The sequence below is a fragment of the Phyllopteryx taeniolatus genome, chromosome 10 (assembly GCF_024500385.1).
Source record: "Phyllopteryx taeniolatus isolate TA_2022b chromosome 10, UOR_Ptae_1.2, whole genome shotgun sequence".
Taxonomy (NCBI): domain Eukaryota; kingdom Metazoa; phylum Chordata; class Actinopteri; order Syngnathiformes; family Syngnathidae; genus Phyllopteryx; species Phyllopteryx taeniolatus.
The window spans coordinates 17,611,986-17,639,291 of NC_084511.1; the positions used below are offsets into that span (position 1 = coordinate 17,611,986).

At 39.5% G+C, this 27,306-nt stretch overlaps 1 protein-coding gene across 2 annotated transcripts; it reads right to left on the reverse strand.

The window, feature by feature from the left end:
• Positions 1-1,681: 1,681 nt before the first annotated feature.
• clint1a (clathrin interactor 1a) lies at positions 1,682-24,518 on the reverse strand. Of its 2 annotated transcripts, XM_061787828.1 has the most exons (12): positions 24,312-24,505; positions 16,508-16,612; positions 14,459-14,555; positions 14,057-14,165; positions 13,480-13,644; positions 13,196-13,379; positions 9,726-9,945; positions 9,550-9,637; positions 8,630-8,692; positions 7,915-8,210; positions 4,925-5,117; positions 1,682-3,641 (listed from the first exon to the last, which is right to left on the reverse strand). In XM_061787828.1, the coding sequence occupies exons 1-12, from the start codon at positions 24,350-24,352 to the stop codon at positions 3,304-3,306; spliced, it is 1,899 nt and encodes a 632-aa protein (XP_061643812.1). In that variant the 5' UTR covers positions 24,353-24,505; the 3' UTR covers positions 1,682-3,303. The 2 variants fall into 2 exon arrangements, with proteins under 2 accessions (XP_061643812.1, XP_061643814.1); XM_061787830.1 differs by lacking the exons at positions 1,682-3,641; positions 4,925-5,117 and adding an exon at positions 5,167-6,821 and having other exon boundaries at positions 24,312-24,518.
• Between the last annotated feature and the right edge of the window lie 2,788 nt (positions 24,519-27,306).

The following is a 27,306-nucleotide window of genomic DNA, read 5'->3' on the forward strand; positions in this document are numbered from 1 at the left end:
TGTACAACTAAAGTGTGGTGGGAGTGACTACGTAAATGATAAAAGTCTATAGGACGAGAGTGTGAGTGTGAGGGGATGCCAAAGCAATTTGCATATTCATGAGTTACTTGTCACAATAAGTGAGTGTCCCCACACCCAGTGAAAAAGTCCCAGGGGTGTGTGCCTGTGGACGCATGAAAGTGAATCGACACCGTTTTGCATGCACAATGACTGACAGAAGTGTCCCGTAATTGCTGTGCCTGTACTGCGGACGCTGAGGACCCCACCCAATCAATCGAGAGGCGGGATCGGGCCCAGGAGTCCACACGAGAGCACCCCCGGCGGACGGGACACGTCCCACACCGACCCTGGGCGGTCCGCCGGCCCCACCAAAGCGATACGACAACCGGCCACTCGGAGGAGGCTGCAGGGACCCAATGTTTGTTTTAATAGTTTTGGTTAATTATTAATTTTAAGAATTTATTAATCATTTAAATTCATGATAAATGAAATACAAAATGAGAATGAAATATTCTTTTATTATTAAAATAACCTTTTTTTTTTTTTTTTTTTAAATCTACAATTGACCTGGCCCATCTGTCCGTTTTCAAAGTAAAAGTTTGCCAACCCGATTAACAGAGATTTTACCCCGAAGCAATGTTGTGTATTATTTGCTCTATCCGGGGCCAAACAAACATGAACTGGATTCATTTTATTGATTGATTGACGGGTTGCGTGGGTGTATTATCGTCCTCATCCAGCAGGTGTCAGCATACACACGGTGCTTAGGGCGGGGCCATCGTCTGCGGCTTGTCTCCTGATGTTGCTTTTCCAGTTAGTTTGAGCAGGAATGACAGCGCGGTCTCAGCGGACTTTATAAATGCATTATGAATAATTGAGTTTGCGACGCTCGAGATTGCAGATGGCACTCAAAATCTGTCATTTGTCTTGACGTCTCGGATTGCTTTTACTCTTTAATGGGCTTATTACCCATAAAAGCGCAATTTACTGCATCTCGTTGAAGTTGTAGATTTTGTTGTAATGGTGGAGGTTGCTCATCGTTTTACCGATTTTTCTGTTGTATTTTTCCATTTTGATTTTGAGTCCTTTTAAAGTAGGTCAGTTGCCTTATTCTAAACCAGAACGTAGTTTCACGCGTTGCTTTTCGAATCATTTTACTGAACGTTTTAGTGACATAGTTTCCGTCACTGCGTCATCAGTTTTTCATGTCTTTTCTCCAAACTTCACGTTTATTTCCCCCGATCGTCCAGACAGGTGTTCTGTAGTCAGCTCGACTAGAGACGAATTGCTTGCAACTATGAAACAAAGAGGACGGATGCCGTCAAACGACTGCCGTATAAGCAGTTTTTTATTTAAAAAAAAAAATCTTTATTTACAGTATCCGTACAAACTGGCATATAACACTTTAGTGACATGTAGAAAATAAGGGAAAATCTTCTGGTTTGGGTTGTAAAGGCTGCCATTGATTGGCCATTACAATTAAATGCCAAATGGACCAAGTAGTCACTATTAAAATGCCTACCACAATTTCCAAACGCTGCCAGTATGCAGTGCACTTTTAATATTTACTTAGATCTGATACTTTTGATCACGTTTCCATCAGCTAAAATTACTTGCGCTGCTTGAAGCTCTTTCAAATGACGCTAATGACACAAAACACCAAATAACACACACCATTAGGTCATTTCAATCAACAGTTTAATGTTGTAAATAAACAATATTGCTGTGTAAATCAAAATGGGAATAATGCAAAAATTCTCAAAATATGTTTTTTTAAATATTTGCATACTAGTGTTTCAGTAACAACCGCATTTTTATTTTGAGATGAAAAGTAAAAAAAATAAACCTTCATAAAACAGATTTTGGTCATTGTAATGCTCCAGACTTCAATAAAAGGCTACACTGTATCAGGGTGAGCGCCCTGAGGCTGCAGGATCCACTTCCTTGGAGTTGGTGTGTGTGATAACATCATTGGCAAACCAAAAAAATATATATATCTCAGGCACCCATGATTTATGTAATATTACAGTTAAAAGGGTCAGGAGGCACTTGATCCAGCGAGGAGCAGTGCTTTGTATGTGCATCTAACAGATCAGCACCAGTTAGTCCTCTCGCTTATCTTTCACGACACTTGCTAAGTCATATGGGAAATGCACGCACGCACATCCACACAAACTGACAAATACTGCATGTGAGCCGTTGTAAATGTGAAAAAAGAAAACACAAATGTGATGCAATCGGCATAGAGGCTGCACCAACAGAATTACACAACTAAAGTGAGGAAGTAAAGATGTTAAAGGGACAAACAAACAGCAAAAGTGAAGTAATTAAGACGACTGCCTGGTTTGTGTACAGACAGTTTACTTGGCTTGAGGCACGAGTACAAACGTACAGTATTTGTACATGGTGTGGTTGCTGCCTTCAACACTGCGTGGTCACATTGTCTCCTTTATGGAAGTTAACTGAAGCAAAAAGGCAAAGGTCATCCAGGCACTCTGGGTTGTACTTGGAGGGTGGGGGTGTTTAAAAAACAAACAAACAACAAAAAAACATTCTCCAAGTACTGATTATTTTATCTGCATGCCAAGTGATTATACTTTTCTTCAGAAGTAATTTATAGATGTACACCAGCAAGAGAAGAACCACAATATTGTACCAATAAGAAAGGATGGTCTGGTTGTGAAAGACTGCTTTCTGCACCCAATGATGATTATGGCGTGTGAAGTTAACAATTTGCTGTTAATTTGAATCACTTTTGTGTCGATGACCTAACTGTTAACATTGTTACCCCCCATCACCGTGTTCTTTCTAACTTCGAGGATGGAGATGTACATTTCTACTTACAGGCTAAAGGAAGACAGGACAAAATGAGAGGTAACTCGATAGATTAAAAAGTTAAAATGGCTGATCATATTCTCCAAGGTCATCATTCAATAGGAGGCATCTCAAAAAGTGATGCATCTACCGATACACATGTATATACATTTTTGCTATTCTGCTGATTTCAGTTGATTGAGGTTATAAAAGCAAGCACACCTGACATTCATGACCAGCAAGGCACACAATTTACAGTAGCTGTCTGAAGACTGCACCGATCATTGGTTCAACCACACACACACACACACACACACACACACACACACACAATCCATTTAGATCCATTTCACTACACAGCATTATTTGTTTAAAATAAAGAGATTGCAATGTGTTGGTATTGTGAGAGTTGACATTATTCAAGTACTCTTTGTTTGAAGCTCAAAACAATCCTTCACCACTAGCCACTCAGCTCATCTCGGCTCTCCATCACTTCCCAAAGTTACCAAAGTCAGCGAAGGCGTCTTGTTTGGACTGCTGAACCATTGCGGGGTTCATTCCCATTCCCATGGCACTAGGCATTGCCATCGTCATCCCTCCCATGTTCATGCCCATTCCCATACCCATCAGGCCCTGGTTGGAAGCCATTGACATCCCCATCATTGCCTGGTTGGGGGTCATGCCCATTGCCATCATGCCAGGGTTGGACGCCATTCCTATTCCAGCAGCGGGGTGCATCATAGTGTTGACAGGCGGTCTGACTGCAGAGGGTCCAATGCTCATTGTAGAAAATCCCTGGGACAGCATGTTGGCAGTGGCTTGGTTGCCTGCAATGTATTCAACAAGTTAGATTTAACAGTGCTCGTTTAGGGTGCGCGCTTTTATTATAAATTATGTTGTTTGTAAACAATTTCTTCATGAACAGGGTGGTTCGTCAAATGATATGGCTTAAAACACCACCTACATATATCTCCCACATACAATGCCGTACTTTTGGCGTTTACAAAGCTACTCGATACTTCTCACTGCAACAAATTAAAACAAAAACATAGCACCTTTTGGCCACGAGGCTGCTCCACAACTCTTTTACAACTGAATGGAATAGTAATGAGGGAGTTTTCACCGAACGACTTGCCAGTGGCCTCTCTGCAAGGCATCTTAACGAATGTCGTTTTTTTGCATTCCAAAAGAATGATACCATTCGTGGCTTGGGGTGTGCCTCCAACTTGGAGGATAAATAGTTGCGTTTACACACCAACCCAGTCTAGTGCTGTCCTAACTAACCCTTGTGCATGAACTGATGAAGCCAGCTCAGATGAGAGGTGAAATGTCTTCTAAGACAACCAGAACAGTCCAGTTGCAATCGATTCAATGCGCCGAGAATGAAACGACCTGGATGAATGAGAATATTCACAGGCACGTTCATGAAGTAAGGTTCCACTGTATTTAAGAGAGAATTATTGGTGATGAGTCCTTCAACCTCACTGATGTTGCTCCGTAATATTTACAGTAGAAATGCACTTCTGACAACGCAATGTCCTGCTTTAGTGATTTCTGTCTGAAAAGCAGATTGACTGTCATGCACCAATTTATAAGGAATGCAGTGTAGACATTGCTGAGAGATGCATGAGGGGCATCTGTGATGCATTTACACTACTCTTTACCATTACACTCATTGTTTCATTGTTTGTATGTTTTGCTAGTAGCAGTGGTTAACTTATTTTTACATTTGCATTAAAGTTAAGAATGTTTAAATATCACTTATGTTTATCTCTTTTTATCTCTGAAGTAGATTAGAGGTTCCACTGTAGATGAAATTAAATGAATTGTAAACCTGGCTGTTTGTTGCCATATTCATTAGGACTACACTGCCAAAAGATTGCCAGATTGACAAAATTCTTAATGATCTTAATGATTGTTTATTCATGAGCATCTCCCTAGTTACACTACTTGTGAGTGTATCAGCCTTTCATGTTGCAGTTGCACCATGTGGTACACAACCAAATATGTAAATCCTTGTTGAATGCAATCACACACTGTACTGTATTAGTGACAGGATGCTTGAAAGCAGCTGGGTCATGGAATGAGAATTTTTGTCAATGTCTATTACCTTGTTGAAGTGTGTTGAGGGTTGGTTGACTCTGCTTGGGTGCCTGCATGCCAGGTCCCAAAAAGTCAAGGCTGATGTTCACCGAGTGGTCTGACCAGGTGGAAGGGAGCGATGCTTTGGCTGCAGCACCCTGAGAAATGACTCCCTGCTGAGCAGTCTGCGGTTGTAGAGGCGCCCCAAAGTTCTGGAGGGGCTGGAAAAGGTATAAACAATGTACTTTAAAAAAAAAAAAAAAAAAAAAAAAAAAAAAGCAGTCTTAACCACACAGCACCCTGCCTAGATCATTGTAATATATAAATGTCAGGTTTTCACAATTCTAAAGAGAGCTTGATAGAATGTAATCAACAGTATCATAATGATCCAAGTCTTCAGGCATTTCTCTTTGTCCTTGGCAGAGAAAACAATATTCATGTTTTGCAAAAAAAATTATTTATATAGCGCATTTCATACACAAGGTAACTCCATGTGCTTTACATGATTAAAAGCATTTAAAAACAAAGAAAAAACAGCATATAAACATTTTTAAAAAAAATAAAATAAAAATACAATTAAAACAGCGTACAGTGCAAGAAATATCATTTAAAAGTGGAAATGCTCTAAAAAGCATGGGGAAAAAAAGAAGAGTTTTTAACCTGGACTTAAAAACATGCACACTTGGGGCTTACGTCACTGCTGTTGGCAACTTATTCCATTTGTGTGCAGCATAATAGCTAAATGCTGCTTCACCATGCTTGCTTTGGACTCTGTGCTCCACTATTTGACCGGAGACTGTCGATCTCAGAGCCGTAGTGGGTTTATATTCCATTAGCATGTCTTCAGGACCTAAACCATTTAGTGATTTATAGACCAGTAGCAGAACTGACTGGAAGCCAGTGTAAAGACTTTAGAATTGGAGTAATATGCTCTGGCCTCTTTGTTTTGGTCAGAACCCAAGCTGCAGCTGTTTAATGCTCTTTTTAGGGAGTCCAGTCAGAAGACCATTACAATAGTCAAGTCTACTTGAGCTAAAAGCATGGATGAGCTTCTCCTGGTCTGCTTGACACATGGAAGCCTTCACTCTGGATATGCCACAACAAAAGGCCACTTTGAAATGTGTAGTTTTGCTTTATTGTAGGGGTCTGGGGGGTCAGAAAACCAGTCAGTATCTGATGTGACTCTCCTTCGCATAGAGTTGATCCAGAGCATCCCAAACATTCTCAATGGATGACATGTCCGGGGAATATGCTGGCCATGCAAGAACTGTGATGTTTTCAGCTTCCAGGAATCGTGTATAGATTCTTGCAACATGGAGCCGTGCAATATCATGCTGCAACATGAGGTGATGGTCGTGGATGAATGGCACAACAATTGGCCTCAGTATCTCGTCATGGTATCTCTGTGCATTCAAAATGCCATCAATAAAATGCACCTACGTTCGTTGCCCATAACTTACGCCTGCCAATACCATAACCCCACCGCCACTCGATCCACAACGCTGACATCAGCAAACCGCTCATCCAAACGACGCCACACACGCTGTCTGCCATCTGCCCTGAACAGTGAAAACCGGGATTTATCCATGAAGAGAACACCTCTCCAACGTGCCAGACGCCATCGAATGTGAGCATTCGCCCACTCAAGTCGGTTACGAAGACGAAATGCAGTCAGGTCGAGACCCCGATGAGGACGACGAGCATGCAGATGAGCTTCCCTGAGACGGTTTCTGACAGTTTGTGCAGAAATTCTTTGGTTATGCAAACAGATTGTTGCAGCAGCTGTCCGGGTGGCTGGTCTCAGACGATCTTGGAGGTGAACATGCTGGATGTGGAGGTCCTGGGCTGGTGTGGTTACACATGGTCTGCGGTTGTGAAGCCGGTTGGATGTACTGCCAAATTGTCTGTAACGCCTTTGGAGACGGCTTATGGTAGAGAAATGCACATTCAATTCACGGGCAACAGCTATGGTGGACATTCCTGAAGTCAGCATGCCAATTGCACGCTCAGACTAGACTAGTCCAGTTGCAATCGATTCAATGCCCGGAGAATAAAATGACCTGGATGAATGAGAATATTCAGACACCTGGAAAGTCATGTGTTGAAAAAAACCTGCCAGGGGGTGGTATCATGTAAATGTATCATGTTACAATTGATGGCAAAATTCATAACGACTCACTTATTGACATTCCTCTTCAGAATAGGCAGCTAACAAATGTATAATCTGATACTTGAATGGGTAGATTGTGGCTCCACAGACCCAACAACTTGTATACAAGCAATAAAAACTAACATTACCATTATGTAAAACTCCCGTAACATAGAAGGCATTGTGTTTGTTTTACCCCACACAATTACCTTTGATCATGTGACTGTGTTGAAATAATTATGTCTTTTGTTTCTTCACTGTCATGCTCTCTTGATCATGTCCTGTCTTTTGTCTTTAAAAAATACAAATTGCAAAATGATTTGTCTCCAGAAGCAACATTGTTTTATCAATTCCAACAACAGACGTCACAAAACGTCATGTGACATCTCCTGTCCTCGTATCTAATGCAAAATATCAGATTTCATTGGTTAAGTTTTGCAATAACTAATTAAAATCAGTTAAGTTGTACTTTGTTTCATTACATCAAATCTTTATTAAGTATCAATTGGGTATACTATGATTGATTGATGTGATTATTTCATTTTTGTTCAGGTTACATTTCTTTTTTTAAAGAAATATAAAAAACATTTCACATGGTTGCATTTTTAGTTAAAAAGCATATTTATATAGGTTATAACACAAATGCTGTAGAGTATTGTGATATCGTTTCCTCTATGTCGTATGCTCTCTAGCACATTTTGAATCGTACACATCAGTCAAGGAAGATTAACTGATCATATCAGCACTCAGAATATGTCAAGTATAATTCTCCCCAAAATGTCAGCATGAAACTGATGTCATGTAATGCTAAGCATATTGATAAATTATTCAGGATGGATGCATTGGTGTATGAGTGCAACCATGCATACCTGTGACTTCGACTGAGGCACGCCCGTGTTCATGGTCTGTGTACTATTCATGCTGAAGTTGAGGCTCTGAGAGGAAGTAAATGTCTGAGTTGGCCCCATCAAGTCAAATAGATCTGCTGAGGACGAACTGGAGCCTGCAGCGGCGACTGGGGCAGTGGTGAGAGCAGGAGCTGCTCTCATGGCTCCAAAAAGGTCATTTCCACTGACGTCTACAGGCTGAGCAGATGCTGGCATCTGGCCACCAGGGAACGCATTCCACTCTCCAAAGTCTCCGTTTTTGCTGGAGACTTGTGCAGCTGCAGGATGAAAGAGTAACAAAAACATATATTTGTGCAAAGGTTTCTGTGACACTGATGCATCTGCCAACAAATCAGACCTGTCCTCGCTATAAACAGTTGAGTCTAAGTAGGGTCAGTCCATTTTTATGGATGGTATTTTTAGTGATAACTGATGCCACATTTTAAAATGTAATTGAATTGATTCTGCTTGTTGTCTCTCCGTCTCAACTTCCTCCACACCCCCATCCACCACCGCCCCACTTGCCTCTGTCGCTGTCTCCTTGTCATCCATAACTGGAGCTGATGTGTGTCTGTTCATGTTATGCAGAGCAGGTAGCATGCACCATATGGCCAGCTTTCCTTCTGAATAATCTAGCAGTATGCTGGAGTAGCTACAATGGAACAACACACACTTAAAAGAAAGTCTTGAATCCTACCAGATCCTGCGGAAAGGCCGGCTGAAGCAGCAGGTGAAGAGAAGTCGGCAAATCCACTCAAGTCTGCAATGAGAAAGTCATAAAGATGTCCATTTTAGAGAAGAGCTCCAGGTGCTCAGCTGACAGTTAGTGTTCCTTCAGTGTGTTCAGGAGTGTTCGGCAGAAAGGAGAGGTGGTGACATCTGTTCAGTCCTCCCGCCCTCTTCACTCACCAGGGACTACTCCAAAAAACATCTGGTGCACTTAGTTCCTTTAAATTAGCTCCCTCCTCTAACTGTCCCCAAAATCTGATGCTAGCACCAGCAGCTGCGCACTGTGACAAGTCCAAGACTGTCGGTTTGAAGCAAGATAGCGTGACAGCTAGCTTGTAAGGCCATCAGATCGGCATTTCCCATTGCCTTGAAAAGCCAGGTGCACAGACTTAGCAAATCAACTTCACCGTATGGACCTGTATTGTGCGTGTGTGAGAGAGAGCAAGCCCAAACAGATAGACATGTCATGTTACAGATTTAAACTAAGTTACACGACACCGCTGTACCCTTTGCACTGTGGGTATTGATGCAGGTATTTAATTAAGCTGTGAAGCTTTGTTTATTTTGATGGCAACTGAATCTGTTGCAATTTGTCTCCTTAAAAGTCACCAGGAGGTGCATGAGCTCTATTTACTATATTTACTATTCTATTTTCTATTCACATGTAGTTTGGTTGAATCAAGATATGCAATGTGCCTAACCATACTTTTTTTTTTTTTACACACCACAAAAGCAGCATTTACATTTATTTTACTTGGTATGAGCACTTGGTGAGAAATTGACATCTGGACCAGACACCAAAACTAACACCAATATACCTCCTCCAAAACACAGTTTAAATAAAGGGAATAACCCCAAATGCCTGAAAATGGGTTACGTGTATTATACCTGTGGAAGCAGGCTGTGAAGGTGTTGAGTCCACCATTAGTAAGTCAACTAGTCCACTACTCGAGGACTGTGTTGCTGTTGATTGGGGCTGCAATAGAAAATACAGATAGATCAGAAGAGGGACATATGGTGCTTGCAGCAACATTGAGTTTATCTGAAGTGTATCCAGACGTAACCTGTTCGGTAGTGGCGTTTGGACTCTTCTCTCCTGTGTACTGGGCCGCTGCCCCCAAGTCCACTTTCTTTGATGGGACACCACCTCTCTTGCGGGTGGCTGTAGTCTCTGTTGCTTGGACTATTTGTACACTCTTAGTGGTAACAGTCTCTTCTTCATCTTTGAACTCTTTGCTTGATTTGCCATTCTGAGACGAACGACCTCGCTCCTCCTCAGTGTCACTGGTAAAAAAGGGAAATTAACAAATTATAGAAAGCCCATACTGAATGCTATCTTCTTGAGATATTTGTAACATTTTGAATACTGTATTAAACTCAGTTTGCCCTTAAGCAAGTGATGATATACACATTCTAGGGGTGTGAGAAATTATCGATATTGTGATGGAGGTATTATGGATCTGCACACTCACTGACAACCGCAATTCGGGGGCTTGGTGATAAAGTGCAATTGAAAATATAGCCAATGCTTTTACTGTGTAAAACCTGCTGCTTGAGCACAAGTAGTAACTAGCAAGTCCCTAGCCGTGACCCTGGTCATCTTGGTAATGGAAAGCTGTACTTGTGTTGGCACACGACACAGTGTTGCAGTGGAATATTTACATGAGTCAGAACCAACAAAGCAAGTCACTGCTTTGCTATAAAACAACACTTGGAACCAGTTTAAAATTGGGGGAAAATTACATTTCCCTGTGTCCTTTGAACATCTTAAAACATTTAAATGTACACCAAAAAATGGCCCTTCATTCTTAGTTCTAAGTATTTGTTCTTTTGTGGTCTAACTTCTATGTTCTCATTAGCATTTATTTACCATTTTGTAAATCTTCAATACGGTCAAATTCTCATCACTAAGAAAAGCTGCAACAGTTTGTGCAGAGGGACTGAACTGATGGCTTTATTTTGTATTGTCATGAATATTTTTACTAATAAGCTTTCCTCTTTAATTATATTGTCCAGTCTTAACTTACCTAGATTGCTGTTTTTTTCCCCTTTCATTTAGAGATAGAAACATCAACTCATGACTATATTTTGTTGACCTACTAAAAACATGACTACATCTGCCAAATAGACTTTTCCAGTAATGTGTTTCCCCCCCTTTGATTAAAAACAAGTATTGGAAGCATGAATTTCATCAGTCTTTTCAAATATGGATATACCATAAGATGTGTATTAAAAGAATTCATATGTTGGAGACTTGTATGATTCATGTGTTCTTCCTTATTCACAACTGACTTGCAGTGGCGACCCTTTTGGGACAGGGTGGAAATCACAACAATTTGCATAGACATGATGTACTCTCCTTCCAATATACATTATGCTTAGGCTGTGTGCGATATTATCAATATCTTTGGCAAAATATTGTGAAAATATCAAAAAGAAATTATTTCCACCCCCTAGTAAATTCCAAGCCAAGTTGCCACAAGTGCAAGATTTTAACTAACCATACCCGACTGAATATGCCTCCCAAAAAAATAAAAAAGGAAAAGTAACAGATGACAGAAACACATTCCAGCTATAACTCCAAAGTTTTTTCCTCATTTATCCATGAATTGTGATTTATATTTTCTAAACGCTGCAGTTATGACTGCAAATATTTAAAGGGTGGGAAGGACAGAGCAATTCCATTGTTCAAAATAGTCAGCAATTTACTGCATCCTACGACCCCAATTCCAATGAAGTTGGGACGCTGTGTTAAACAAAGAAAAACAGAATATAATGATTTGCAAATCATGTTCAACCTATATTTAATCGAATACAGTACAAAGACAAGATATTTAATGTTCAAACTGATGAACTTTATTGTTATTAGCAAATAATCATTAACTTTATGGCTGCAACATGTTCCAAAAAAGCTGGGACGTGGCAAAAAAGACTGAGAAAACTGAGGAATGCTCATCAAACACCTCTTTGGAACATCCCACAGGTGAACAGGGGGGTGCCATGATTGGGTATAAAAGGAGCTTCCCTGAATTGCTCAGTCATACACAAGCAATGATGGGGCGAGGTTCACCTTTTTGTGAACAAGTGCGTGAGAAAATAGTCAAACAATTTAAGGACAATGTTCCTCAATGTACAATTGCAAGGAATTGAGGGATTTCATCATCTACAGTCCATAATATCATCAAAAGTTTCAGAGAATCTGGAGAAATCACTGCATGTAAGCGGCAAGGCCGAAAACCAACATTGAATGCCCGTGACCTTCGATCCCTCAGGCGGCACTGCATCAAAAACCGACAATGTGTAAAGGATATCACCACATAGGCTCAGAAACACTTCAGAAAACCAATGTCAGTAAATACAGTTCGGCGCTACATCCGTAAGTGCAACTTGAAACTCTACTATGCAACGCAAAAGCCATTTATCAACAACACCCAGAAACGCCGCCGGCTTCTCTGGACCCAAGCTCATCTAAGATGGACTGATGCAAAGTGTTCTGTGGTCCGATGAGTCCACATTTCAAATTGTTTTTTGAAATTGTGGACGTCGTGTCCTCCGGGCCAAAGAGGAAAAGAACCATCCGGACTGTTATGGATGCAAAGTTCAAAAGCCAGCATCTGTGATGGTATGGGGCTCTGTTAGTGCCAATGGCATGAGTAACTTACACATCTGTGAAGGCATCATAAATGCTGAAAGGTACATACAGGTTTTGGAGAAACATATGCTGCCATCCCAAGCAACGTCTTTTTCATGGACGTCCCTGCTTATTTCATAAGACAATGCCAAACGATATTCTGCACGTGTTACAACAGCGTGGCTTCGTAGTAAAAGAGTGCGGGTACTAGACTGGCCTTCCTGCAGTCCAGACCTGTCTCCCATTGAAAATGTGTGGCGCATTATGAAGTGTAAAATACGACAACAGAGACCCCGGACTGTTGAACAGCTGAAGCTGTACCTCAAGCAAGAATGGGAAAGAATTCCACCTACAGAGCTTCAACAATTAGTGTCCTCAGTTCCCAAACGTTTATTGAATGTTGTTAAAAGAAAAGGTGATGTAACACAGTGGTAAACATGACCCTGTCCCAGCTTTTTTGGAATGTGTTGCAGCCATAAAATTCCTAAGTTAATGATTATTTGCTAAAAACAATAAAGTTTATCAGTTTGAACATTAAATATGTTGTCTTTGTAGTGTATTCAATTAAATATTAGTTGAAAATGATTTGGAAATCATTGGATTCTGTTTTTATTTATGTTTAACACAACGTCCCAACTTCATTGGAATTTTTCATAATACTAAGACAAAAGGTATTTCAAACAAAAGCAATTAATTTTTGTAGTCCACTTCATTCCCAGTCCTGTGCACTATTGTGGAAAATAAAATGCACAGGAAAAAAATAGTAATAATAATCGTAATTTTTGGAAGCTTTCAATAAATTTAAAATCAGCCTTACTGGCGTGAATGGTGTGTTTGCATACAGAGATGTATTTGACTGATGATTGTTGATATTTGGAACATTGGGACACTCACTCCCCCTACCTAAATCGGTCTGGTGAGTCGTCTCTGTCCTTCTTCCTAAACTTGCTGATAGTATCGTCAATGGTGCTTCCAATCTTGTCACTGATCTCTCCCAACTTATCGCTGAAAGGGAACTGCCCTTTGTTGTTCTCCCAGTCATCATCCCACCGGTTGCGGCTTTCACTGGAGTCATACCTGTCCCCCGCTTGAGTAAATCACAGCAGTAGAATTAGGTCAGTAACGTCAAAGTTTTTTGTTAAAGGGACTGAGATTAGTTTAGATACATTTGCCAAGAATGGACTTACAGTAACCTCTGTATCCTCTACTGTCAGAAGACACACCAACATATTTATCTTTGTTTTTCTTGGCCTTCTTCCTCTCTTCCCTCAGCCTTTCATCATCCTGGACAAACTCCACCATCTCCTTCACCTTCTGGCGCACATTCACTCCTTGGTCCTTCCCATGTTCGTCTAGAAATGGTACATATATGTAGCATTAACACAAGGATTGAGTTAAAAAAAAGTGTTACTGTGCTGACTCACGTACACAGACCACTCTAAAGTTAAACATTGTTGAGTAGAAAATGAATGCTCTTTCCTAGAACTGCACCTTAAATACACCCATGCTTGAAAATAATGAAAGCAGCTTTAGGGAACTCTGTGTGTGTGTGTGTGTGTAAAAGGAATTGTGGAATAAGCAAAGCTTTCATCATAGCTCACACTAAAGCTTTTGTTAATTAACATTCTGTTCGGAGAAAGCCTCTCATTATCCAACCAGAACTTTAGAATTAAGGTGACAATGAGTTGCGGTGGGTAGACATGGTGGCATATGCACTCCTCTTAAATACTGAGTAAATTAGAGGAAGAGGAGAAAAACACTTACCGACAAAGTGGTAGCTTTCTAGTGATCTCAGGTCATAGAGATGTTCTCTGGCACTAGTGACAACCCGCTCTGATCCATTCCTGATTAGATGAGCAAGCAGCAGTAGGGACTGCAGAGCAGGACAGAACATACTTTTCATACTCTTAAGTATTAATTCTAAAAATGCATATTGTAGAATACAAGCCAAAATGGTCAAGAGGGATTTCCTTTTAGGCTGGTGCAAACAATTCAGGAGATATTAAAAATGTCTAACATCCAATTTCTTCCATTTCAAACAATAGTTTAGGTGTGTTAATGAGTAATAAAATAAAGTCTACAGTCTATCCAATGTGACCATGGGTCTCTGCCCTTGCTTTACATACTGTATGTGTGCAAAGATTTTGTGGTACATGGCCAGCAGACCTTGTAGACTCTCCTCCAGTTCTTCTTGTTGTCTCTCAGCATGCGGATCCACAGCATGTTCATCACCTCTGGGAACTGCTCGTACATGAAGGTTGCTCTGAACATTGTCATAGTTACAGAAGCAAGAAATGGGTAACATATTAAAACTAGTATATAGAATGGATCATACTCGATATTTTATCTGGGTTGTCTTAGAATTTGGCCCTCTCAGCACATTGGCGGAGAGGCGGCGTGTCACGGCAGGACACTATTAATCGTTAATCGATCGTAGCGGCTGCCTTGACAGTATTTAAAAAAAAACAAAAAAGGCAGAATAGAGAGGTAAATCACAATTGTCGAGTTCTTTGCAGTTTGTGACCGTGCACGACTGTTGAGCAGAAGGAGACGTACTCGTCCTTGACTAGTCACTATATTGACGACAGGGATTTTCAAATGAAAAGTTGGTGCTTGCAGCCTAATGTTATTGCGTTTTATGCATTAACTGTATTTGCTTCCATTAAGTTGCAATTCACGATTGCACTTTGTTTATTCAGTTAGCCCTTGTTAAAGTAGAATTTTTTGGGGTACATTTATTTTTTTATTATATTCAATATTTTATCATCATTTATCAATCATTTATCCTTATTTAAAAAGGGGCTCTAAGCAGATATCTGTGATTTGCTTCTAAATGCAATAAATATGCTTGAAGTGCTGAAAACAAATGCAATGAATTATTACAATATAGTGCTGCATTGTTGAGCTATATCAGAATCATCTTTATTTGCCAAGTATGTCCAAAAAATACACAAGGAATTTGTCTCTGGTAGTTGGAGCCGCTCTAGTACGACAACAGACAGTCAATTCACAGAGAACACTTTTGAGACAGAAAGACTTTGAGAAAAACAGTCACTGAGCAACAAAGGGCTGCTAGTTATCTGGTAATGCCGGTACAATTTACATGTTTTTTTTTTTTTGACAATTGTGCAAAAAGATGCAGCGTATCTATCTATGTATAGCGTAAGCATCTTTTCCATCGTTTGAATTTTCTTGATTTTGTGGGCGGAGCTAAAACACAGCCCTGTGATCTTTCTAGCAAGTGTTGCCTCCACCCACTATATAAGGACAAAGTGACATCATTTCGTTTAGATGCTCATTGAGTGTTAGCGGTGCTTAGCTTCAATAAAAAGCTCCATTTACCACGCCAGCGTGCAGTTAGCAAGCTAACGATGGCTACACCCTGAAAATGCGTCTTAACTGGATGCTTCAATTTACAGAAGAACTTGGTGACGTTTTTTAAGCTCCCAAAAAATTAGGAAATAAAAATACTATGGATTGACATTTTAAAAACATGCAGATGGCGAGCTGAACATCAACGTGACTCTGCAGTGCGCATTTCGTTTTGTAAACTTTCACCGGAGATAACATGGCTTCGTGGGTAACTTCATACTTGTGCATGGGGCAGTGCCGACTGTTTAACTAACTGGGCTTCCTCCTACAGTCCCGCTGTTGTCAGATGCCATGTTCCGCTGTGACATTATGTCACCAACAACGAGAGTAAGTTTACCTGTGTTCTTATTTTTAGGATTATATTCCATAATAACCATTCAATTTAGAAGTCGAACATCCTCACGTGATTTTACATCATAAAAGCTATCACCGTCTCAGTATGTTTGATTCCTTTTGGCGCATCCATTCAACACTCCCACAGTGTCTGAGAGCTGAGAGGTGGCCCTTATTATTCAAGTTTTGAAACCTGATTCTATATACTTGCCGATTTTTTTTATTCATTAAAATTTGGCAGACTTGTTAACATTGCTCTTCTCTGTGGTGTGTTGAATTTACAGGCCATTTTTTGGGCCTGTTTAGTGCCACTTTAAAGATTAATTTTGCACTGAAAACTGTTACATATTGTTTGTTGAAAGGTACTGCAATGAAAAACAGATTATTCCCTAACATGAGGAATAATCGTGATTAATAATTGTGATTACAATATGGATCAAAATAATCGTGATTATTATTTTGGACATAATCGTGCAGCCCTACCCTGAACATAGTGAGTATTGTGCTAACCTTGAAATTTCACTCATCAGTTGTCCTGGTGGTCCCCAGGGGTCATCATTGGTGGCCTCTCTGACTTTAGACTCCACCTCGGAGTAGTTCATCACCACATTGGTTCTGTGCAGGAGAATTAAAAAAGAAGAAAATAAAAACATAACATACACATCAAATGTTGCTTACGTGAAAAATATATTTTGTAGTTACTATCCAAATCACATAGTTATTGATTAAACAACGAGCAAAAAAGACATCATTATTGACACACCCATAAACTTATTCTTTCAGCCTGTGGACAATGGGACAAAGGGGAGTGCTTGGGTGAGCTCTTTCGATGAACCCAGCATTCAAAAAAGGAATAAATAATAACACAGACCTGAACGAACAAAAGCAAAGGTGTCCAGTTTAGAACATTAAAGGGTCAATGGGTCACGTTTACCAACTGTGCGAACACGTAGATTTGTGCTTAAATCATGGGTATGCACGTTTGATGCACAAATCTGTGATTTATCAATGTTTGTATTCTGCGAACAAATTTAGAACATCCTTAGATCATGCGTATGTACAAATAATGATCAGCTTTTGAACAAAATGTCAAACACACATTTTACCCAAGATACACAATGAATTGATACTACAGTCATTCATAAAAACAATAATAATTATTTTAATGATAATAACTTAATTCAGGAATTTGCTAATGAGTTGACTAATGTCCTAACTGTGAAAAGGTACTTACCATTTTTACCCTCGTTCCTCTTTGTATGTGCTGCATGTAAGTAATGTATATATTATATGTATATAGTAGTGTATCCGCCACTGTCTGTGTATTGGCAGTAGTCACTTAACGAGCAGATTGCGCAGGTTCATGCATGGATCGTGCACCCAGAGAAGCAAACTGCTCACATTAATCCAAGGCTTCAGTTTTAATATCGATCAAGTACAACCCCAATTCCAATGAAGTAGGGACGTTGTGTTAAACATGAACAAAAACAGAATACAATGATTTGCAAATCATGTTCAAAGTACATTTAATTGAAAACACTACAAAGACAAGATATTTAATGTTCAAACTGATAAACTTGATTGTTTTTAGGAAATAATCATGAACTTAGAATTTTATGGCTGCAACACGTTCCAAAAAAGCTGGGACAGGTGGCAAAAAAGACTGAGAAAGTTGAGGAATGCTCATCAAACACCTGTTTGGAACATCCCACAGGTGAACAGGCTAATTGGGAACAGGTGGGTGCCATGATTGGGTATAAAATGAGCTTCCCTGAATTGCTCAGTCATTCACAAGCAAAATGGGGCGAGGTTCACCTCTTTGTTCACCTCTTTGTGAACAAGTGCGTGAGAAAATCGTCTAACAGTTTAAGGACAATGTTCCTCAACGTACAATTGCAAGGAATTTAGGGATTTCATCATCTACGGTCCATAATAGGATCAAAAGGTTCAGAGAATCTGGAGAAATCACTGCATGTAAGCGGCAAGGCCGAAAACCAACATTGAATGCCTGTGACCTTCGATCCCTCAGGCGGCACTGCATCAAAAACCGACATCAATGTGTAAAGGATATCATCACATGGGCTCAGGAACACTTCAGAAAACCAATGTCAGTAAATACAGTTCGGCGCTACATCCGTAAGTGCAACTTGAAACTCTACTATGCAAAGCAAAAGTCATTTATCAACAACACCCAGAAATGCCGCCGGTTTCTCTGGGCCCGAGCTCATCATAGATGCAAAGTGGAAAAGTGTTCTGTGGTCCGACGAGTCTGCATTTCAACTTGGACGCAAAGTTCAAAAGCCAGCGTCTGTGAGGTATGGGGCTGTGTTAGTGCTTGGGTAACTTACACATCTGTGAAGGCACCATTAATGCTGGAAGGTACACACAGGTTTTGGAGAAACATATGCTGCCATCCAAGCAATGTCTTTTTCATGGACGCCTCTGCTTATTTCAGCAAGACAATGCCAAACCACATTCTGCACGTGTTACAACAGTGTGGCTTCGTAGTAAAAGAGTGCGGGTACTAGACTGGCCTGCCTGCAGTCCAGACCTGTCTCCCATTTAAAATGTGTCGCGCATTATGAAGCGTAAAATACCACAACGGAGACCCCGGACTGTTGAACAGCTGAAGCTGTACATCAAGCAAGAATGGGAAAGAATTCCACCTACAAAGCTTCAAAAATTAGTGTCCTCAGTTCCCAAACGTTTATTGAATGTTGTTAAAAGAAAAGGTGATGTAACACAGTGGTAAACATGACGCTATCCCAGCTTTTTGGGAACGTGTTGCAGCCATATAATTCTAAGTTCATGATTATTTGCTAAAAACAATAAAGTTTATCAGTTTGAACATTAAATATCTTGTCTTTGTAGTGTATTCAATTAAATATAGGTTGAACATGATTTGCAAATCATTGTATTAACACAACGTCCCAACTTTATTGGAATTGGGGTTGTACATATGCAGTCTAAAAATCTCGAACATTTCCCGAAATCTACAGTTGACAAAGGACCGTCAAAAAGATCAGATCACACGCATTGTCGCTGGCTTGCTTGTGATGTAACTCCGACTGGCATGGCTTCGATATTTTCTGTCGCTTCCAACGCTAATGAATTTTATCAACTACAAATGCCTCTTTGTTGTGCTATATTCATCCCTTACTAGACTTTACACCGATTTTATCGGCCTGATTGGTATCGGCCGACAATTAGCATTTTATGGTGGTCGGCTTTAATGTCATAATTCGCTCCACAAAAGACATTGGCTCCGCGTCGCCATCGTGCACAGTATATTTGAATCCAAAAGCTAGTTTATTTTTAGCCTTGTCGCGTGTATTTTGATGTAGTACTGTAAATATCTGATGGCCAATAAAGTTATTTAAAAAATAAAGAATGGAGTGAGGTGACTGTATTATAAGGACAAAATGGGGAAAAACGTTAAAAAAAATTTAAAAAAACATGTCGGCAGTGTGGGACAGACAACACGTCTGAGACAGACATGTAATGCCCGACTGGATCAGACTACAAGACAAATTTGCTTTTTCACGATTGCACTATGTCAGACTACTGCAATAAAATCTTGTATTCCGATACCACCGCGTCCCGTTTTTTACGATCATTGGGCTTTATCGTCAACTCAAATGCGACTGGATACACTCGTTACCGTGGCGACGATAACAAGAGTGGATCGCGCCGATTATAAGGACAAAATGGGGAAAAACGTGTGTTGGTGGCCACCGGTGCTCAGGACAGGAGAGGACGTTCGTTTAAGGCTTGCTTGAGGTATGTTCAGGTACTTTTAATATGATACGGCTCGCAAGCAGGCAACAAAAACGTTCTGTAGCCTAGCAAGCTAGTGCTAGCGCTAACGGTTGTACGTAAACATGCCGCCGTTCCGTCGAATCATGCTGTAAAGTTTCGGTGTGGGTGAAGTAATTTAATTACAATAAAGTAATTTAATTACAATAAAGTAATTTAATTACAATAAAGTAATTTAATTACAATAAAGTAATTTAATTACAGTAAGTTAGCACCCATTATTTCTGTCACGTTGTAATGTTGCTTTGATCTGACTGATTAGAATACACGATCTGACTACAGCAGTGATTTCCAACCTTTATGGAGCCAAGGAACATATTGTACAATTGAAAAATCTCACGGCACATCAACAAACAAAAATGTCACAAAAAGTTGATACATTAATTACTGCCATCTAATAGAAGACCATTCATTTGTTCTGTCTGTCACTATGCCTCACTGGCATAAAGTGATGAACAAAGATATATTATTTATTATAAATATAATTTTTTTGAGCAAGTAAGTATACAAGTATATACAGTAAATGAACAGGTCATTTAAATAGACACATTGCTCCATCTTCTGATCGGATCGGTGATCGATTATCGTTTTTTTAGACTTGTTGATCGGCCCCAAAAATCCTGATCGTGTAAAGCGTATCCCTTACTATCCATTTTAACAACTTGTGCAGTTTGTTAATTCTTGACATTTAATGTATTTTTTCTATGCATGTTTTTGTGCAGCTTTCTCTGATTGAATTTTGGAATTAATGAAAAATGATTTAACATCATTATTACATGTTGTGAGTTTATGTGTTTAACAAGCTTTCCGATGATACGAACCTTTTGAAAATAGGATAAAGATTAAGAAAGTAATGACGGTTTTGGGGCCATGTGTCGCAACTTTCAACCTTCACGCATTGGCTGAGATTCGTCAAACGATTGTCCTTTTAAGGAAACAGTGGCGCGGTTTAAGCAGATTGGACTACCCCGGATACGTACGTATCATGAATCAAGTGGTGATTTTGCATATATGGTCAACTTGTGCGCTAAGTAAAAACTTTTCTAGGTTTTCTTAGTGAATGTGGTCCAGTGAGACTAAACAGCACCGAGAAGAGACAGCAACTGCACTCATTGTGAGTGTGAGAGAGAGAACTCTTGTTTGGTGACATTTAAATAAAGTTACAAGGAAAAAGTAGGTCAGTAAAATATAGTTATGAATGATTTGGTTTGTCCAATTTAATGTAAAAAAAATGAAAAAGAAAACAAAAAATCTACATTGGTAGTTAAGCATGCACAATGTAATTGATGAGGGGGGCTCAGTTGTCTGTGAAAATACTTTGTGATGATAATACAAACTACAGCCACGTGTTGAATTTATCCATTCGATCATTCTGCACAACATGATGCAACTTCTGTTTGTTGTTAGAATGTGACCTCTTTGAACAGTCACAAAATGGCACAAATATACTGACAAGTATGTAGAGGTTAAGCCACAAAAGAATAAAAAACTTGCAAAAGAATTTGGGGCCATCTTCCGTTCGACACAGTAACCTCTCAGGGTCATTCATTTTGGAACGTATCAAAAAAATTATGTAAAGATATGACTCAAAAGTGTAATGTGGAACTTCATGACAGATAACAACAAAATGAGCAAGACTTCAAGAAAATCTCATGAGACTTCATCTCAGTGAACATCAAGAGAACGAACTCCACAAGTATGTTTTGCTTTTTCATGTTTCTGTTTGGGATGTCATTGACGACAATAAAACAAGCATGTATTCAGCCTAGTCAGTTGAGCAGTCTTTATGTGAAGAGACTAACCTTCCATGCACATGCAGTAATCCTTCCACTGCGCCACATCCATCATGTCATAACCGTAAATGGAAAGTGCACAATTCATTGTTTCAAATACAGGTAATTTCCTTTTACGCTTGTATGACAATTACGAATGTTAGAAAGTGCAATGCACAATGTCAACTCACTTTCAGCAAACCTTTTTCACTTAATGTGAGTAGCTTTATTTCTTTCTATTACTCATCAGTTAACTTATTTTTACACTTGTATGGAGATTAAGAATGTTACCTACAATATTGCCTGTTCAGTAAAACAAATATTTTATAATGGTGAATCAATTGCCATTACTTACAATAGGGAAAGAAAAATCTAAATTCTAACAAATCAGAAGTCAACTGGTATCACAGAACAGTTTGTATTGGACCACCTAGGCATCTACAATGTTAGACATTTCTGTAAAGTCTAGTTGTTTAGCACATACAATACAGTAGAATACGTCAAAGTGATTATACAGTAATTTACTGTAGTTTCCAATGCATCATGGGATTTCACAGAGCTATTGTATTTGTTTAAATTGATGTTAAAAAAACACTTTGGCACAAAAATACAGTAAGATTCTGAATATCATAGTAAGTTACTGTAATTCAAGTTTACAGTAACTTAGTGGCAACACTTGCATCGTGGTATTGTTTTTAGTGGCAACACCGTTGCCACTACGTTAACGTAAAAACCCTATGAAATGTCTAACAGTGTACTACAGTACTCATTGCAGGTCTCGTGTCCATTCTTAAGAGTCAGTTATGGTTTCTGAAGACTACAGAATCATAATCTACAGTATAGTATAACCTAACTTTTTATTATGAGTATCTCAAGAACTGCAATCAGAACATCAACCAAAACATGGTGGGAACAATGTTTACATCCAGCACATCCTCACATATTGATACCCCTGCAGCACGAGGCCCGAAAGAGCAACATTGAACTGGTGGTAGTTAAAACGGGATACACCCTGTTCTGTGGTCGTGGAGACAGGCTGTGTCACTTTGTCCAGCAGCACAAGGTTTACACTTGGAGTACATAGTGTTCTTTGGAGAAGAAAACTAAGTCCATGGCAAACAATGTGTTTCATCATTATTACAGTGGCATTTCTTTGTATTTTTTTCACCATTATAATACGAAGAAGGCCCCTTTTGGCTATGGCTCCCTAGATACATCTTTATAACTAATAATGTAGTTCAATTTCTTCCAGTCACATTCTGTAAGTTGTACGATCAGCATGTATCCTCAGCCTCTGTGGTCTGTTAAAATACTGCACAACGCCTCGTCTCCTCTTAAAAGGGTACTAAAAAAGCATGTGATGATGCAGTGCTTTATCTATTCGCTGTTTGCCATTGCCTTAGATATTGGCGATAAAGCGGAAGTTGCATTCTGACAGTTATAACAGTACTGTACTATCACATATATTTCCGTTGTTAGTCAAAGGTTTGCTGATTCTCATGAGCCAACGTGCTTTACTATTAACACACCCAGTCATCTTCAATTATATGTATTAACTAAACAAACAAAAGTTAACCAAAGCATACAGTCAGAAACTTGTTACAGTAATTATACTACATCACTGTGAATGATGCATAACACAAACACACACTTAATTTTGTGAGTGTGTTAATACTTAAAAAGATCAATTTACAGTTCCAAAAACATCTACTCACCTAAGACCCCTTGTTTGTTTACAAAAAAACTAATAACCTTCATAAGTCTTAGTCTGCAAAAATTGACTGCAAAAATGTAATTATTGCCTGTCACAGACAAATATAAGCCAAATGAAACTTCAAAAACTTAAATAAAATAAAACCATTAGAAGTTGCTAGTCGATTTTAGAGCAGGTAATTAATTACTACTGGCTTGAGCTTAGTATGACATAAAACAAGTGACATTATAATGGATTGATATCTAAGAATCACAATGTAAAGAGGAATTACTTGCATGTTTGTCAAATCATTTCGCTTGTTAAGTCTCAATTTACACCGAGCTGATTTAAAACGGTGATATTGCAAACGCACGTTGTTGTTGTTTTTTGCGCAAATGACTTTTGGAAATACGCTGTTGGACACGCCAACAACATATTATATAATAACACTATAAGACAGTGTCTGATAGATTCACGGGTTCAGTCTTGTTCGACATGCTAGACAGACGTTCACATACTCTATAGCCATACAGTGTAGCTGAAGTGAGTAAAACTTAACGACGAGTGCCATAACAGCCACGTCATACGGTGAGTTTATGTATTGAAATATATAAATATTATTATTTCAAGCTGTGGGCGTCGAGCGATACTTGTGGTACCACAACATTCTTACTTCCACTGTCCTAAGCTGTCAAACTAGCTGGGCAGGCTAGCCTGGTCAATTAGCCACCTAGCCAGTAAGCTAAGAAATTAGCTTGTTGGCTTCGGGAGTTAACTAGATCTGTCAACAAGAAACACCAACAATACATTTGTCGCGACCTTACAAACTATCTCATAACAGCAGACACAAAAGTGGAAACTACATATAAATGGTATATGTTGAAATAGTGGTTGTTGTGTGCCATCCATGGTTAGCAGCGTACATGCTAGCTAACTTGTTAGAGCGACGTGACGTCAAAGTTTTTGATACGTGTCTCTTTCAAACAGGTAAACTCCGCACAGAAACAACTTGAAACACCTTCGAGATACTCACGCTTTGTCAACCAGCTCCCGAACCTTCCACATATTCAGCATATTGGCGCTAAGAAGCTCTCCGCCTCGCTAAAACGCTTTAGTCGAGCCCAACACCGACACCAAACCTTGAAATGCGAAAAGTAAAGTGTCGTCACACCTCTCGTTCTAGACAGGAGGCGCAAACGCACCACCATGCCGTCAATAAAGGTTACTGCGGGAATTCACAACTGGTGTCATTACATTAAAAAACATCCCAACTGGTACTGAAAAGTGGAAACGCCTCCACGAATGCTGTAGTTACAGTCATGTTTAAGTAAAGACCCGAAAGTGCAAATAGCTTGGTGCATTATTGTGAAAAAAAATGTAGATACTAATTGACCTAATAAACGAACTTCTGCAAGCGTTTTTCTGAGCCAAAATCTGATCACAATCAACACTACGTAGTCTCCATCATTATTACTGTAGCCTACTATTATGTTTAGATGGAATAACCAGAGCAATAGTGAATATATAATTTTGCCCAGTTAAAATTTGCTCCTGCTTTTAATGTTTTAAATTTTGTTCTTAATTATTATTATACTAATTATAATCCCTCAAGGTGAAATTCAACTCACACGCTGCTGTATATTTGTGTTGCACAAGGCACAGAATCAGATCACATACATGCAGGGATGCAAGGAGCAATGTCAGACTGCAAAGGGCATGCAGTGCTGCACCACTTGAATTAGGAAGGTGGGGTACCTTGCTCAATGGCACCTCAACAGTAGTCAGGGAGCAGACCACCATCTCTCCAACAACTATTTACAGCGATATTTTTTGTTGGTCATGACCCCTGGGTTCCAATTCCGTTCAGACTAGCTAAACTACTGCCACCCATCCCAAATTAATGAATACCTTGAATGAAAAGGTAGCGCATAATGCATTTTGTGTTCTTCTAGATAATCACCCAAGAAATAATACATACATCTTGGAGAGGAGCCACAATTTCTTGTTTCCTATGCATTTTCATCATTTGTGTGATCACATAACTATGTCAAGAAAACACACAATGCATCAGTAATTACTTTTGTCCAGATGGGTGGGGAAATTGGTGGGGAAAGCAAATGGGTGGGGAAAGCAACTGTCAAATATTACATTATTTGTCTCATAATCCAGGCTAATTTAATTCATGCATTACATTTGTTTGGTGCTACAGAATAAAAGATGAGAATAGAATAGAAAGAACAGAATTACACAATTACTATTATATTGTAATTATTATAAGACACTGATTTACAGAACAAACAATTGTTCACATTTAGGAGAATGACCATATTACTCTATATGTAGTTATATGATTATTTACATATGGGTCTTGTACATTTTCCCCCCACCTAGTATTGCAGTTCTTGTTCATTATATTGCACTTACATGTAAAAAGTAGACTTTACACCGATTTTATCGGGCTGATCGGTATCGGCCGATATTTAGCATTTTATGCTGATCGGCTTTAATGTCATAATTCGCCGATCCGATCAATGACGTCGTTGATCGGCTCCTCAAAAGATATTTACTCCGCGTCGCCGCGTCCACAGTATATTTGAATCCAAAAGCTAGTTTATTTTTAGCCTTGTCGCATGTCTTTTGACGTAGTATTGGAAATATCTGACTGCCAATAAAGTTATTTTAAAAAAAAAAGAATGGAGTGAGGTGACTGTATTATAAGGACAAAATGGGGGAAAACATGTGTTGGTGGTCACCGGTGCTCAGGACAGGAGAGGACGTTCGTTTCAGGCTTGCTTGAGGTATGTTCACGTACTTTTAATAGGATACGGCTCACAAGCAGGCAATAAAACGTTATGTAGCCTAGCAAGCTACTGCGAGCATGAACGGTTGGACGTAAACATGCCGCCGTTTTGTCGAATCATGCTGTAAAGTTTCGGTGTGGGTGAAGTAATTTAATTAAAAATAAAGTAATTTAATTACAGTAAGTTAGCACCCATTATTTCTATCATGCAATGTTGGTTTGACCTTACTGATTAGAATACACGATCTGACTAGAGCAGTGATTTCCAATCTTTATGTAGCCATGGAACATATTTTACAATTGAAAAATCTCATGGCACACCAAGAAACAAAACTGTCACAAAAATTGGATACATTAATTACTGTATTTACTTCCTGCCATCTAATAGAAGACCATTCATTTGTTCTGTCTGTCACTATGCCTCACTGGCATAAATAGAGGAACAAAGATACATTATTTATTGTAAATATAATGTTTTGAGCAATTAAGTACACAAGTATATACGGTAAATGAACAGGTCATTTAAATACACACATTGCTCCATCTTGTGATCGTATCGGTGATCGGTTATCGTTTTTTTAAACTCGCTGATCGGCCCCAAAAATCCTGATCGTGTAAAGCCTAGTAAAAAGGATAGGGGTTTTAGTAATTAGTTCTTACTGTGGGGGTGGGGGGCAGATGCATTTCACAACTTGGTGGAAGAAGCCTCGTGGTTCTAAAATTTAATGTCCTGTGGTGTTTTCCAGAGGAAGTGGGGAGGGGGGGGGGGGGGGGGGGGGGGAAGTGAGTGTCCAGTGTGACGGGGGTCCTTTATAATTCCACTGGCTTTCCTTAGTAGTCTGCCAGTGTAGGTGTCCCTGATGGTGGGTAGTGTACATTCAATCACCCACTCTGCTGTTTTCGCCACGTGTTGCAGGTCCTTTGCAGTACAGCTGCTGAACAAACTTGTGCAGCAGTAGGTTAGGAGGCTCTCCATGGTAGATCTGTAAAACTGTATCAGCAGGTGTTGGGGGAGACTTGGCTTAGTTTCCAGAGGAAGTACTGTCTTTGACATGCTTTCCCCACCTGATTGGAGATGTTGGTTGAACAAGTGAGGTCTGCTGAGATGTGGACTCCGAGGAACTTGAAGCTTTCCACCCTACTACCTCTCCATTGATACAGAGGGCAATGTGGTCAATTCTTTTGGATTTCCTGATTTCCATGATCATCTCCTTTGTCTTCACCAACA